Source organism: Sebastes umbrosus, chromosome 7 (genome assembly GCF_015220745.1).
Source record: "Sebastes umbrosus isolate fSebUmb1 chromosome 7, fSebUmb1.pri, whole genome shotgun sequence".
NCBI classification, from domain to species: domain Eukaryota; kingdom Metazoa; phylum Chordata; class Actinopteri; order Perciformes; family Sebastidae; genus Sebastes; species Sebastes umbrosus.
The window spans coordinates 19,901,331-19,915,759 of record NC_051275.1 but is presented as its reverse complement, the minus strand read 5'-3'; the positions used below and the strand labels follow the sequence as shown (position 1 = coordinate 19,915,759).

Sequence of the window (14,429 nt, the reverse complement as noted above, 5' to 3'; positions counted from 1 at the left end):
CAAAAAAGTGTTACTAATTTTTCGTGAGTTTTCCAATCAATGTCCAGCAAAACGTGTCAATTTCCGTGCGCTACATGCATACAGTCTTTTAAAAATAAACTTCATAGGAAACAACTTGGTTAGGTTTAGGCAACAAAACTACTTAGTTCGGGTTAGGTTTGGGAAAAGTTTGTGGTTTGGGTTAAAATACCTCTGGTGTATGAGAACAGCCTGAACATAGACAATAAACTTCATGTCGATCCCTTAATTTTTTTTAGAATTGTGACCAAGATACATACTAAGCAGGACATTTTGCAGCGTAGAAATCTCTGTCTGCTCTAGTGGACAAAATATGTATGGTGACTTTGTTACCAAATGACTTCAAACCTAGTTGGCATTCCTGTATCGCAGTGTCTGGTTCCTTATCAGCTGACATATACTGTACAGCTACAATATAAGTTTCTACAATAAGCTATCCACCAATATGTTGGAGCAATTTGGGGTTAAGTATCTTGCTCAAGGACACATCGACATGTGACCCGGAGCAGCCGGGGATCGAACCACCGACCTTCCGATTAGTGGACGACCTGCTCTACCAATCTGAGCCACAGCCGCCCGGAGCGCACTATTGAGTCTATATAGTACTAAGTCTCAGAAAATGTAGATGTGGGTCTATTACGCACAGAAATCATTAGTATCATAATAATAAAGCGTGTTATTACAATCTTATGTTGCCATGAAGGAAACGCGCGTAAAGAGAAAAGGATACCCAAAAAAGAGGTCGGGAAAGGTCATAAGCAAATGGTAAATGGACTTGCTTTTATATAGTGCTTTTCTAGTCTTCCGACCACTCAAAGCTCTTTACACTACATGTCAGTATTCACCGATTCATAGACTGATGGCAGAGGCTACTAAGGTGCCAACTTTGCCCATCAGGATCTAATCTAAATACTCATTCACACACCGATGCACCACTTGCAGGGCCTAAAACACGATTAATGTTTTCCTTCCTTTTTTCAATTTAAATAATTAATTTATAGCTACAGTTTCCCTCCACACATTTGTGTTATAAAATACATTATTATGACAGAATTTTAATATAATATTTCTTACTGTTCTTTAGTGACTATAAAGATGAAGCAAAGCACAAAATAAAGATTTGATGTTTAACCCTGCAGGGCATGACACATCTTAAAAGTGCTTTATACTGTATTCGGTCCCACTTTTTAGTGAATATATTCAACTTTCTGTCAAGTTATGGTGTGACACTAAAAAGTGAATTGCAAAGTAGGTAGTCCCAGGATAGTCGGTAGAGGCTCAGTATAGGGGTTAAGCTAAACATTGTAGATTCAACAGACAAAGAACCTCAGTAGAAGATGGAGAATATTATTTTTTACTTGTGTAAAGTCTTATTGTGGAAAAAAACATATTTTATGGAGGACTTCAAACTCTGTCTGTCTCTAACTGAACAAAAAAATATACACCATTAACAAACAATTTTTTTTTTCTATATAACATTAGGCTGCAACGCAATCAGCATTCAAGAAAGTCCAATTCTCTCCGTAAAACATAAAGACAGATGTGTTATGGTATGCCAGTCCTTAATCAGGAGTCAGAAGAAATTTGACTGTCACATTCACATCTTTACATCTGCACTAGTGTTGTCAAAAACATTCAGTATCGATACTGAATATTTGAAACGGTTTCAATACTCATTTTCCACAGTATGGATACTGCTCTCTCTGCTCTCTGACAGCGAGTTGACACACACACTGCTATTTATCTTTAAATAAAAATCTAAAATTGTATGCCCACAATGGTGTGTCCATTCGTTCCCTTTTCAACAGACCAAGAACCTCAGTAGAAGATGCAGAATATTATGTTTAAAACATATTTTATGAAGGACTTCAAACTCTGGCTGTCTCTAACTGAACTATGGCTATGCCTTCGGGAGCAATTTGGGTTTAAGTGTATTGCTCAAGGATACATCGACATGTGACCTGGAGCAGCCGGGGATCGAACCACCGACCTTCCGACCTCTAGACCTCTACTCTCTGAGCCAGCTGTCCGAAGTTGGAAGCATGTCTTACCTGGATGTCCCGCGGAATGCATGGCAGCGAAGTCCTGCGGTGGGACTTGCTGTTGCTCTGACTGTGAGCAATAATCATCTCCGAGGCCGCTATGGAGCTGGACCTCCGTCTCCTCTTGAAGACAGGGATGTCCTCCTCCTTCGCCCCGGTCACAGAGCCACAGCACCCCGTCCCGCTGGTCCCCGAGGCCGGCAGAAGCCGGTCAGCATACCGCGCAAGCAAAACCCCCAGCAGCCCCAGCAGGTAGGCCAGGTAGGGTCTCCAGCTGGCCCGGAGTCCGCCCAGGGAGACTAAAGACACGGTCCGGACGACGCTGACGAAGACGAGGATGGACACTCCCTGGTGCAGCCGGACGACCAGCAGAGCCCCGCTGCCTAGGCAACCGAGGACTACCAGGGTTGCTGGGAGCGACAGCAGCTGCTGCTCGGAGCCGCTCAGGAGGCACTGCGCGGCGGCTTCGCCCAAGTGGCACACCGCTAACAAGAAAACCACGGTGCGGACGAGCACCCCGCAGCGGATACAGTACAGTCCGACCCAGAAGAAGGCACATACGAGAGTAAAAACCGGGGAGAGAAAGTAACACACAGTCAAAAGCAGCTCCGCAGCCAAGAAACGGAGAGGAGAGTTATCCCCGCTGCTGCTTTCTGCATCCCAGTCGACCAGTCTGAGCAGCAGAGCGAGAATAATAACGGAGACGCAGCAGACCGCAGACGACGACGCTCCTCGGTGAGTCCATGTCACGGCGAGTCTCAGCCACGACGACTGGCTCCGTCGTGCGTCCCGGTGCAACGGGGTGACACATGTCTTCACGTAGCCGCTGCGCTCCAACGCTGCCCGGGGATGTTTGTCATGAGCGCTTCTGGATGAACCTCTGTCGCTGTCCGCCTCCAAGGCCATGGCTGTGGAGGGAGTCAAGCGGAATATCTGCTGCTGCTGACCGAAGGGAATAATAGATCAATCCTTAAAAGTGTGTGTCAGTGTCATGTCTCCACCTGATGCCCATGATAGTGCTGCATGCAACATTAGGTCAGTGATGCTTTCCTCCCAAAACTAAAGTTCAGTAAGTATGCATACAATTAAAAAGAAAATGCCAAATTACAGGTTTCACACAACTTTTCTTTAAGTTTTCACAACTTCCCCCATTTCATCTGTTCTCTGGTAGTCAACCAGTGAACCAACACAGCTAACCCCTGGCTGGCTTTTCACACATCTAGGCCACTGCCTCCACATAGTCTCTCTCTCTCTCTCTCTCTCTCTCTCTCTATCAGTCTCTCTCTCTCTCTCTCTCTGTCAGTCTCTCTCTCTCTCTGTCAGTCTCTCTCTCTCTCTATCAGTCTCTCTCTCTCTCTCTCTCTGTCAGTCTCTCTCTCTCTCTCTCTCTCTCTCTCTCTATCAGTCTCTCTCTCTCTCTCTCTCTCTCTCTCTCTCTATCAGTCTCTCTCTCTCTCTCTCTCTGTCAGTCTCTCTCTCTCTCTGTCAGTCTCTCTCTCTCTCTATCAGTCTCTCTCTCTCTCTGTCTCTCTCTCTCTCTCTCTCTAGGTCTGTCTGTCTCTCTCTCTCTCTCTATCAGTCTCTCTGTCAGTCTCTCTCTCTAGGTCTGTCTGTCTCTCTCTCTCTCCCTCTCTATGTCTGTCTCTCTCTCTCTCTCTCTAGGTCTGTCTCTCTCTCCCTCTCTATGTCTGTCTCTCTCTCTCTCCCTCTCTGTCAGTCTCTCTCTCTCCCTCTCTATGTCTGTCTCTGTCTGTCTCTCTCTGTCTCTCTCTCTCTCTCCCTCCCTCCCTCTCTCTCTGTCTCTCTTTCTCTCTGTCTCTCTGTGTCTCTCTCTCTCTCTCTCCCTTTCTGTCTCTCTCACTCTCTGTCTCTCTCTCTCTCCCTCTCTGTCTCTCTTTCTCTCTGTCTCTCTGTGTGTGTCTCTCTCTCTCTCTCTCTCCCTTTCTGTCTCTCTCCCTCTCTGTCTCTCCCGCTCTGTCCCTCTCTGTCTCTCTTTCTCTCTGTCTCTCTGTGTCTCTCTCTCTCTCTCTCCCTTTCTGTCTCTCTCACTCTCTGTCTCTCTCTCTCTCCCTCTCTGTCTCTCTTTCTCTCTGTCTCTCTGTGTGTGTCTCTCTCTCTCTCTCTCCCTTTCTGTCTCTCTCCCTCTCTGTCTCTCCCGCTCTGTCCCTCTCTGTCTCTCTTTCTCTCTGTCTCTCTGTCTCTCTCTCTCTCTCTCCCTTTCTGTCTCTCTCACTCTCTGTCTCTCTCTCTCTCTGTCTCTCTCCCTCTCTGTCTCTCTTTCTCTCTCTCTCTCTCTCCCTTTCTGTCTCTCTCACTCTCTGTCTCTCTCCCTCTCTGTCTCTCTGTCTCTCTCCCTCTCTGTCTCTCTTTCTCTCTGTCTCTCTGTGTCTCTCTCTCTCTCTCTCTCCCTCTCTGTCTCTCTGTCTCTCTCCCTCTCTGTCTCTCTGTGTCTCTCTCTCTCTCTCTCTCTCCCTTTCTGTCTCTCTGTCTCTCTCCCTCTCTGTCTCTCTGTCTCTCTCCCTCTCTGTCTCTCTTTCTCTCTGTCTCTCTGTGTCTCTCTCTCTCTCTCTCTCCCTCTCTGTCTCTCTGTCTCTCTCCCTCTCTGTCTCTCTGTGTCTCTCTCTCTCTCTCTCTCTCCCTTTCTGTCTCTCTTCCTCTCTGTCTCTCTCTCTCTCTCCCTCTCTGTCTCTCTTTCTCTCTGTCTCTCTGTGTCTCTCTCTGTCTCTCTCTCTCTCTCTCCCTCTCTGTCTCTCTGTCTCTCTCTCTCTCTCCCTTTCTGTCTCTCTCACTCTCTGTCTCTCTCCCTCTCTGTCTCTCTGTCTCTCTCCCTCTCTGTCTCTCTTTCTCTCTGTCTCTCTGTGTGTCTCTCTCTCTCTCTCTCTCTCTCTCCCTTTCTGTCTCTCTCCCTCTCTGTCTCTCTCTCTCTCTCCCTCTCTGTCTCTCTTTCTCTCTGTGTCTCTCTCTCTCTCTCCCTTTCTGTCTCTCTCACTCTCTGTCTCTCTCCCTCTCTGTCTCTCTGTCTCTCTCCCTCTCTGTCTCTCTTTCTCTCTGTCTCTCTGTGTCTCTCTCTCTCTCTCTCTCACTCTCTATCCCTCTCTGTCTCTCTCTCCCTCTCTGTCTCTCTCTCTCTCTCACTCTGTCTCTCTCTCTCACTCTCTGTCTCTCTCTCTCTCTGTCTCTCTCCCTCTCTGTCTCTCTCTCTCTCTCACTCTCTGTCTCTCTCTCCCCCTCTCTCTGTCTCTGTCTCTCTCTCCCTCTCTCTCTGTCTCTCTGTCTCTATCTCCCCCTCTCTCTGTCTCTCTCTCCCTCTCTCTCTCTCTGTCTCTCTGTCTCTCTCTTTGTCTCTCTCTCCCTCTCTCTCTCTCTCTCTCTCTCTCTCTCTCCCTCTCCCTCTCTCTCTGTCTCTCTCCTCCCACTAGACACTATCCCGTTTTTGTGCTGCTCCGGTGATTCCTCCGTCACGTTTCATCTCTTTTCCCCGTGTTTTCGGTTCATTCTGCAGGCTGATGTGACTCAGTCCTCGGTGGATGGATGCCATGTTTACATGAAGATTTCCTGGCTTGTTCTGGAAGACGGAGCGGGCCATTATGTGAATTGACTATAGTGATCCTGTAATACATTCTGGAGGTACTCCACTGTATAAATATGACAGGGCACCAAAAAAGGGATAACATACTAGTTCCACACAACTTTATACTATATCATTTATCAGCCTAAACTCACATGTCAAGCACACTTTACTATATAAGAACCTCTTCAGGAAGCTTCACTTTCCTTTAATCTGGTTACATCCGGTGCTCATTTCATGGATGCTCTCCAAAAAAACAAAATGAGAATCCTACAAACAACAGAGAGCAGAATTTAGCTCTATAATAATCATCTTGCTACCCATGATATTTCCCCCCCCCGGATTAAAATCCTAAATCACATCATCCTCTGCCTCCTGTCTGTGTGGCAGACCGGCTGAGGACAAGTTAGCAGCCTTCACCTGTTTGCCCTACATTTTATGAGAGGATTTAAAAAGGATGCACTGCTCTGCAATCACATATACATCTGTCGTCTCTTTCTGTGGTATTATTAAACAACTAAATCCTCTAAATTGGTTGTATGAAAGGAACGTTTTTTTTTGTCAGGCCGGCCGTGTGCTATAGTACTAAAAGTCTTCAAATGGTTCAGAATGCTGCAGCTAGCCTCTTAACTAGAACATTTGACTATATTACAACAATTGTAGCTTCTATCATTGTCTACCTAGGTGATTCAAACCTGTCTGATCTCCTCCGCTTATTCTTTGATTACTTCAGGCCTTGTATCTGTTACTATCCGTCCGGCGGGTCGGTCTCAGTCTCAGTTAAAGCTGCAGTGGGTAGAATTGGAGCAAACATGATTTTAAAAAGTTATTTTTATAAAACGATCACGAGTGCATGAGACGGGTAATCTGAAAAAAAATCCTGTGCTTCTGTGTCCTTTGGTGCCCACCAATCAGAGCTGATCTGGAGCCTGTCATCTCTGAGCAGCTGTCAATCACTCGCAAACTCCAATCAAACGGTCAAACTAGGCAGCGCTCAAATATGAATCAATATGTTGTTACTGTAATGCCTATTTCTCATCTCAGATGTTTTCAGAAACATCTTGTAGTGTACTGTTTAGCTGTGAAATGAGAAAGTTTGCTCCAGCTGGTGGGCGGTGCTTGGTATTTCCTCAACAGATCTCAATGGCTGCAGAGTCACAAACTTTCTCATTTTACAGCTAAAAAGTACACTGTTTAGCTGTTTAATCATATTTGCTCCATTTCTACCCACAGCTGCTTTAACTGAGACTGAGACCGACCCGGCGGATGGATAGTAACCGAGATTAGGCATTACAGTAACAGAATATTGATTCATATAGCCTAGTTTGACCGTTTGATTGGAGTTTCCGAATGATTGACAGCTGCCTCCGTTGAGCGTACAGCCAATAGGAACGCTCTCTCTCTCTGAAATGACCTGTGATTGGCCAAAGTCTCTAGATTTTTTAAAGCCTGAAAACAGAGCCATGAGGAGGTGCAGAAGTCTAGTTTTCTCTCAGAACACTTGAATCACAATATGCTGAAAGGTTATTATGACATTTTTGCCCAATGATGCCAAAAACATTCTGCCTATACTGCAGGTTTAATCTATTAAGCCTCATACTTATAGTCTATGTTTGTCCCGCCGATGATATATACTGTGTATTTTCTGCATCTCTCTAACCCTCCGTTTGTTTTTGTCCCACAAGCACATAAGCTTCCAAGTTGGATGCCCCTCTTTCTCTCTCATCATTTGCTCCTCATTGTCCTCTCTTTTCACTCCTCTGTGCTGGATCATCAGCCGTCCAGAGACCTTCTCTCTCTCTCTCTCTTTCCTGGCTGTCAGTGTCATTCCAGATGCTTTGGATCTGGATCGTCGTCTTGCAGGATATTCAGCCTCTCCTCTTGTCTCTCTTTCTCCCTTGTGTCCTTTCTCCTGTCTGTATGAATGTTGTGCTTGAGCGTTGCCTCTTGTGTGCTTGCGTAGCCAGTCCTCTTTCCAGGTCTCCATGATGGAGAGGAGATCATGTGGTGGTCACATATTTGTTTGGCGACACCTGGAAGTTTCTTGACGTCCTCCCGGATCCATATTCCTCATATACGTTTACCTATCTATAATTTTGTCATCCAAATTGTCCACCATGTTGGTCTACTCTGTACACACAACATACTGCATGTCTGTTCGTGATGCAGGTGAATTCCTCTTCTGTTGCTCTTCCTGAGGTTTCTTCCATTTTTCTGCTGTTATTTTGTGGAGCTTTTGCTTATCTGAATGAAAGGTGTTGTATGCTGTACAGATTGAAAAGCCCCTAAAGGCAAATTTGTGGTTGTGATATTGGGATGTATAAATACAGTTGACTTGAAAAAGGCTGTATTAGGTCTGAAAAGTAGTCAAAAACATCTGTCTAACACACTGGGTACATTCATTTTGTTATTTGTAGCTTTATATGCATCATAAATTTATGAGGTCTCTCCGTTCCCCCATTAGTAGTTTGAGTTACGATGCAACAGAGGAACAGCATTTTATTACACAACATGGGTTAGCACAATCAGTCGAGTGCAATCAGGGCATAAATCTCATGTTTTAGTCATCGCATCACAGTGGTCAGAGGATATTTGCCAGTACAAACTGTTCATTCTCATTCATTCTTTTCTCCTTAGAAACATGGTGTCAGGTCAGGGAGGTTGAGAGAGGAACATTTAGTGCACAAGGGGCCAAATAGTTATTTTTTATACTGGTTGACAACTTTCCAAAGTGACAAATTACTTTACAGTCACAGTACAAATTTTCTGATACTTGACTAAAGGACAGGTACACAGTTATTTTGCCCTCGCTGAATGTTTACAAGTCAGTCGCTATCTCTGCCATCTCAAAAAAAAGAAAAACAATCACCGAACTGTGATATGGTCCTCTACATGGGGACCCACAGGTGCAATAAAGAAGCAAACTCAGTCTGGGCCGGCTCTAGCGAGGTCTAGCCCCGTCTTTTGCTGTACATCAGCACTAACACACTGTAAATCACATTTTGGCAAAAGGTAGCCATGATAATAACATTCTTCGCCCTTTGGCCTCAGAGATGTTGTCCAGACACACTCCTCCAGTTGTACTGAGGAAGTGTTGTAACAGAGTCATCTATCATTGTGAAGTGCTTGAAGAGAACTGGATGTGAATGTGTTTCATCAGGTTATCTGTATGTGGTTTGCTTACACAACCACACTTATACATCCTGATATACTATATCTCCTGGCATCATATGTAAACGTTCCCCTTTATGTTCTGACCTTTTCAAGGTGGATGACTTCTTTATTAAATGTTCCTGTAAGCTTGTGTAATGTCTATGGTTTATAACATATATGGCATATATAGGCTATTGTATGTTGTACTATATTTTTAAAGACAGAAGAAAAAATGTTATATGATGATGTGATACCATTGCAAAATTAAAGACACACCTCTAGGCTGCACAAGATTGCATTCAATGTCAAGTATAGCTACACTACTGGAACAACATCTCACCAGGGAGTATTTATGTCCACAGCAACAATAAATCCACTTCTATAAAAGGGCACTCTGTAGCCTGTCCATACAACTGATTATTAATTATAGATATCCAACCATCGTCCTCAATGTAGCCCCGCAAGAATTAAAGAGACTAAACTCACATAATTAAACAAAAATGACCGTTAATAAATAAAACGTCTATGGACACATAAATTAAATAACTTGCCACTTCTTGTAACGTTAGAATCGACAGCAGAATAAAACACAAACAAGGCAGACACAACACGATGTATCAACAATATAAACTCCAACGCGGCTGCAGCCACTCAAGTGAATAGAGAGCTGCACAGTTATAATACAACACTCAGCAGGTTTGTTATCCTATGGCTTACTCACCTGTCTGAACGTAATGCTGGGAGTCCTCAATCTGCTCCAGGTTCAACTTCTCTGCTCGTTCATTCTCAATCCATAATATCACCAGTCCACTCAGCCTTGCGGTCCCACTGAGCTCCTCAAAGTTTTCAAACATGTTGAGCTGCAATCACATCAGAGATTATTGTCAAAAACAACAGGAAGTCCTCACATTTTTATTTGATTTTATTTTATTTTTATTTTTATTTTTCTACTTTGTAGTGTTCTCTATCTGCTGGCCTGTGTGTGCTTCTTCTCGGCCTAGGCTGCTGATTTGACAAATTTCCTTTGTTCCTTTCTCACATATAGTTTATCGGGACTTTTTTCATGTGACTTTTGTTTTTACTCTGTAAGGCATGTGACTTGAAATATACTGTATGTAGCAAAGTAGACTACAATACTTGTGATAAAAAATACTTAAGTAAAAGTAAAATGACAGATTTATTTTGTAATACAAGACTAAAACAATGTGTTTTCACCACGTGCATCAACACTGTATGATATGTGACTTTGAGCTGCAAGTGATGGAGTAGCCGAACAAAATCAGTTCAGTTATGATCCAAAACACAGTAATTTTCACTTCATTAACCCAGACGTAATATGCTGTATTACAGAAATAGAGCTCCAAATGTTTTCTGGACACATGGTTCCCATTTATTGTAACACAGTGAAAGTGCATTAAAAGTACACCAGGTGCAATCAAAAATAGCCGACAATAAAACAGCCAGAACTTTCTAAACACTGCAAGTTTCCAAATTATGGGGTGACTCATAATGATAACAGATTTTAATTTTTGTTATGCTTGACTAATTAGCTTTGTCATGGTTAACTTAGACCTCCGGGCTCTGAAGATTTGGCCGCTCACAGAGAGAGATGCAGTGTTATGCATTTTGAGAAACTAAAAATACCCTCAACGCCACACAGAAGGACACCAAGAGGAATGTTACAGGGTCGTGGGCCAATTCTAATCACTGAGTTTTCATTTCTCTTCTCTTTTCACACACACACCCACACACACACATTCAAACATACGTCATGCGCAGTTGCACTGTGTTTTAAAACCAAACCCGAGCGTGTGACTGCTTTTTGGTTTATACAATAAAGTTTACAGCCTCGTCCCGCTGCAGGTGTAGCTTTTTAGACATTATACAATGTGTTCCTGTTGTCATAACCTTTTTTGGATAATGGCACATAAAACTATTCGTCATGTTCTGACACACTGGGCCAGAGAGACGTCATTGGCCAGTTGTTTGGCTGCCAGAGACAACAGACCGCCTGTGCTTGTGCCTGTTGAAGGAGAGCGCAGGTTGTGCTGCTGCCCCTGTACGTGTCTGCCTACATGTGTGTGTGTATATATATATATATAACGCTGAGTGTGTCTACATGTGTGAATGTGTGGAGAGAGAAGGGGCTGTGTCTCTGGGGGGCTGTGCAGCAGTGAGATGACTGTTCTCTCTCACCTCTTCCCTCTGCCTCTCCGTGTTTTGTTAAACACCAGAAATGTTATTTGAAGGTGCTGCTCTGACCCTTTTCCTGCTCTGAGGGGGGAACTCTTTACCCGTGGCGCTCTACAGTTTTGGGTGCAGTGGCACACTCCAACAGTGACTGTATGCCAAGGACACACGACTCACTAAACAAAGCACACCAAATTAGTGATCCACTGTGAATTACATAGAAAAAGCTGAGTTTGATCATATGAGAGGTTCAGAACGAAGCCGCTCTTTCACAAGGCTTGTAATACTTTGGAGGGGAAAAACACAGTGTGGTTATAATGATTTTCTGTGTTTGTTTATGTATGTGGAGTGGGGGAAATAAAAATGTATGGAAGTGGAAAAAAATACTTCTACAAGCACTGCTCTAAAATCTTAAAGGAGAAGTGCATCTTTTTGGGTAACTCACTGAAAACAGATTTGTTTTGCCCATTCCAACCATAGACTGCTCATATGAAGTGAACGCAGTCACCTTGACGTCACCCATTTGTTTGTGGACTGCCGTTTTGAAGCCTCGAGTTCGGCATTTTGGCAGTCGCCATCTTGGTTTTTTGCAACCAGAAGTGACACGAGAGGGTGGAGCTAAGTACAACCGAATGCTGAATAAGACATTTTGAGGTGACCAAAAAAAGTTATCATTTACTTTCATGAACTGAAAACACACTGTGAAAGGGTTAAAGACGAAAACGCAGACAACTACCAGACCGGACAACGCCGTAGTAGCGACCTGGCAATCACAAGGTAGCCACTCCCCAAAGCATCCCCTGCTTTATGGTCTATTTGACTCTAAATGGGACCATAATTTACTAAATGAACATCATGCTGTATTGAAGATTTGAAACATCGATTGAGACCATAAACTCATGTTTACAGTGTTTACTGAGGTAATAAATCAAGTGAGAACTTCTTTTTGAGCAGGAGTCACCGCCTGCCTGCTATTAGAAAGAACGCAATTTGAAGGCACATCTGCATTGGCTTCACTTCTCAGACCTCAAGTGTGTTTGTGAACATGCCTCTGATCAGCTGAAAGCAGTTCTTGTCCTGGCAGCGCTTTTTCTTTTGGCACTTCATTACTGTTGAAGTCATTTTTTAAAAAGACATTATTCATTTATTGCTTCCATTCTTCATCATTAACCAGGGAGGACTTGTTTAGTATGTAATAACAGAAAATTAATATAAAAGTCATGGTGAGTTCAGCAACATATCACGTCATCTTCCTTTTGGATCGACACCAAAATGTGTTGTGATGCTGGTCACTTGCTTGTAGCACACTTGCCATCTCTGAGCAGCTGAAAATACACGGGATGCAAAACTGACAGCTTGAAGAAAGAAGTCTGGAGTAGCCAGAAATCTGTTGATCGTGAGAACATTAGGGAGTAAACAGCATCTCAGTTGACCTGTGTAAAGGTCCAGGAATTGGGACTCTGAATTCTCACGAAATCTTTGACCACGACAAAAACAAACCAATCATGTGAATTGAAAAGACGAGCAGGAGGCTCGATAATACAGCCTGTCCAAAACCTTATCTGCACTAAGAACTTTGAAAGAAGATCTTCATAACGGCTTTGATTAATGTTACATGAGAGCAGCGTTTTATGCAGGAAACACTGACTGAATTGCAAATGGTACAGGAAGGATATGGAACGCCTCGGAGTTAGCTAATCAATATTTCCTGAGATCTGTTACAGGGAAGCAAAAGACATAAATGCACTACGATGAGAAGGGTACAAGGCATCACTGATTCTCCACACAGACAAGATGAATGCATGATGTATTGTATCCAGTGGTATGTTAAAAATAAAGACATATAACGTGTTATCTTTCTCAGAACAGTAATGAGGAATGCATAGACAGCTGCTTTGCAGGTTTAAGATGAAGCTTTATTATTGTTATGTCTTCCAGAAGTCATTCACAGTAATCTAAGATTTAGACATCTACTAAACATTTGAATTCCCCCTCCTCGTGGAGCCTAAATTTAGCAGAGATGTCTACAATTCTATGGTTGTCTCTTAAATAGCAAATAGTGGGAAATTGCTTGGTGGGATCATACCCAAAAGTATGGAATTTATTCAAGTTCATTTGATAGAACTGCTTTGCTAAACAGGAAAATATCAAAATTACACTGATATGTGCTCATGCAATACCCCAACCCGCACATATACATATTGTTCAGTCTGTCCTTAATTGTTACCATATGATGGATTAGGAGTTGTTTATGAGTTAGCGCAGCAGAAAATGTTCCATATCCTGTTTGCTACTCTCCACCAGTCATAAATCTCCAACAGTGGCCTGTTCACACCAGTAATGACTTGGAACATGCAGCTCTCTCTTTATAGGTTTTGTATGTGTGGTAGTAGAGAAGAGAAATTTACGACGTGATAGTGAAATATGCATTTTATTCTTCTTGTGTCTTCCAAGTCCTATCTATGTTTTACAACGAGGAAAAAAAACTTGCTATGAATTTGTGACTCTAGCAGAAAAGCCACAGCGTATTTTGCTCAACCTTTTCTTTCGAACCAACGCAGACGCCCGGCCTAATACGGGCTCCCGCTGCTGCTTGATCTCATCAGACCAGACCCGGAAAACACAACCAAACCAGTCAGTCCCTGTTGGTCAAACTAGAAAGAGTCTCTTAACAGGGCAGCATTGCGTCAGCAGCAAGATAAGCTGTGTCTGCTAACCCTTCAGGAATCCACGGACTGCTTATCAGGGCGGCGATAGCGGCCTCACTATGTGTGTGTGTGGTGTGTGGTGTGTGGTGTGTGCGTGTGTGCGTGTGTTTGTGTGTGTGTGTGGTGTGTGTGTGTGTGTGTGTCACTTTAACTCAGGTAGTCAAAGGCCTGGGAACAGGAAAGGGACAGCCTGGGAGAAATTCAGAGCAGTTCCATGCCTGCCATTAGGGCTGCACAATTAATCGAATATTAATTGCGATCACGATTTTTGTTTCCCACAATTAAATGAACATGATCGACTGTGATATTGACGTTTAAAATGCGTGCTCCATTTTGGCTTCACTTTTGGGGGACTGTCATGCCCATAGATTGTATATAAGAAGTGGACGTAGTCAACGTGACGCCACCCATTTGTTTGTGGACTACCGTTTTGAAGCCTCGAGTTCGGCATTTTGGCCGTCTCATCTTGGTTTTTGGCTGTCTCCATCTTGGTTTTAAGTTGTTGCCAACTTGGTTTTTGGCTGTCTCCATCTTGGTTTTAAGCCGTCGCCACCTTGCTTTTTGGCTGTTGCCACCTTGGTTTTTGGCCGTTTCCATCTTGGTTTTTGGCCATTTCCATCTTGTGTTTTTGCAACCAGAAGTGGCACGAGAGGGTGAAGCTAAGTACAACCGAATGCTGAATGAGACATTAGAAAGTGCAATAAAAATATTTTGTCCCTAAAATCTATGAATAATCGTGATCTCAATATT

At 43.5% G+C, this 14,429-nt stretch overlaps 1 protein-coding gene and 1 long non-coding RNA gene across 3 annotated transcripts in view; one reads left to right on the top strand and one right to left on the bottom strand.

The window, feature by feature from the left end:
• pde3a (phosphodiesterase 3A, cGMP-inhibited) overlaps window positions 1-3,399 on the bottom strand; it is a 60,194-nt gene extending 56,795 nt beyond the window's left edge. The window contains exon 1 of one of the 2 annotated variants that reach the window (XM_037775328.1): window positions 2,070-3,399. In XM_037775328.1, coding sequence (XP_037631256.1) covers window positions 2,070-2,966 — 897 coding nt within the window. In that variant the 5' untranslated portion in view covers window positions 2,967-3,399. The remainder of the gene's footprint in view (window positions 1-2,069) is intronic. The other variant, XM_037775327.1, reaches the window with a different exon arrangement.
• Window positions 1-14,429, top strand: part of LOC119491380 — a 349,936-nt gene that overhangs the window by 231,634 nt on the left and 103,873 nt on the right. The gene's annotated exons all lie outside the window — the stretch shown is intronic.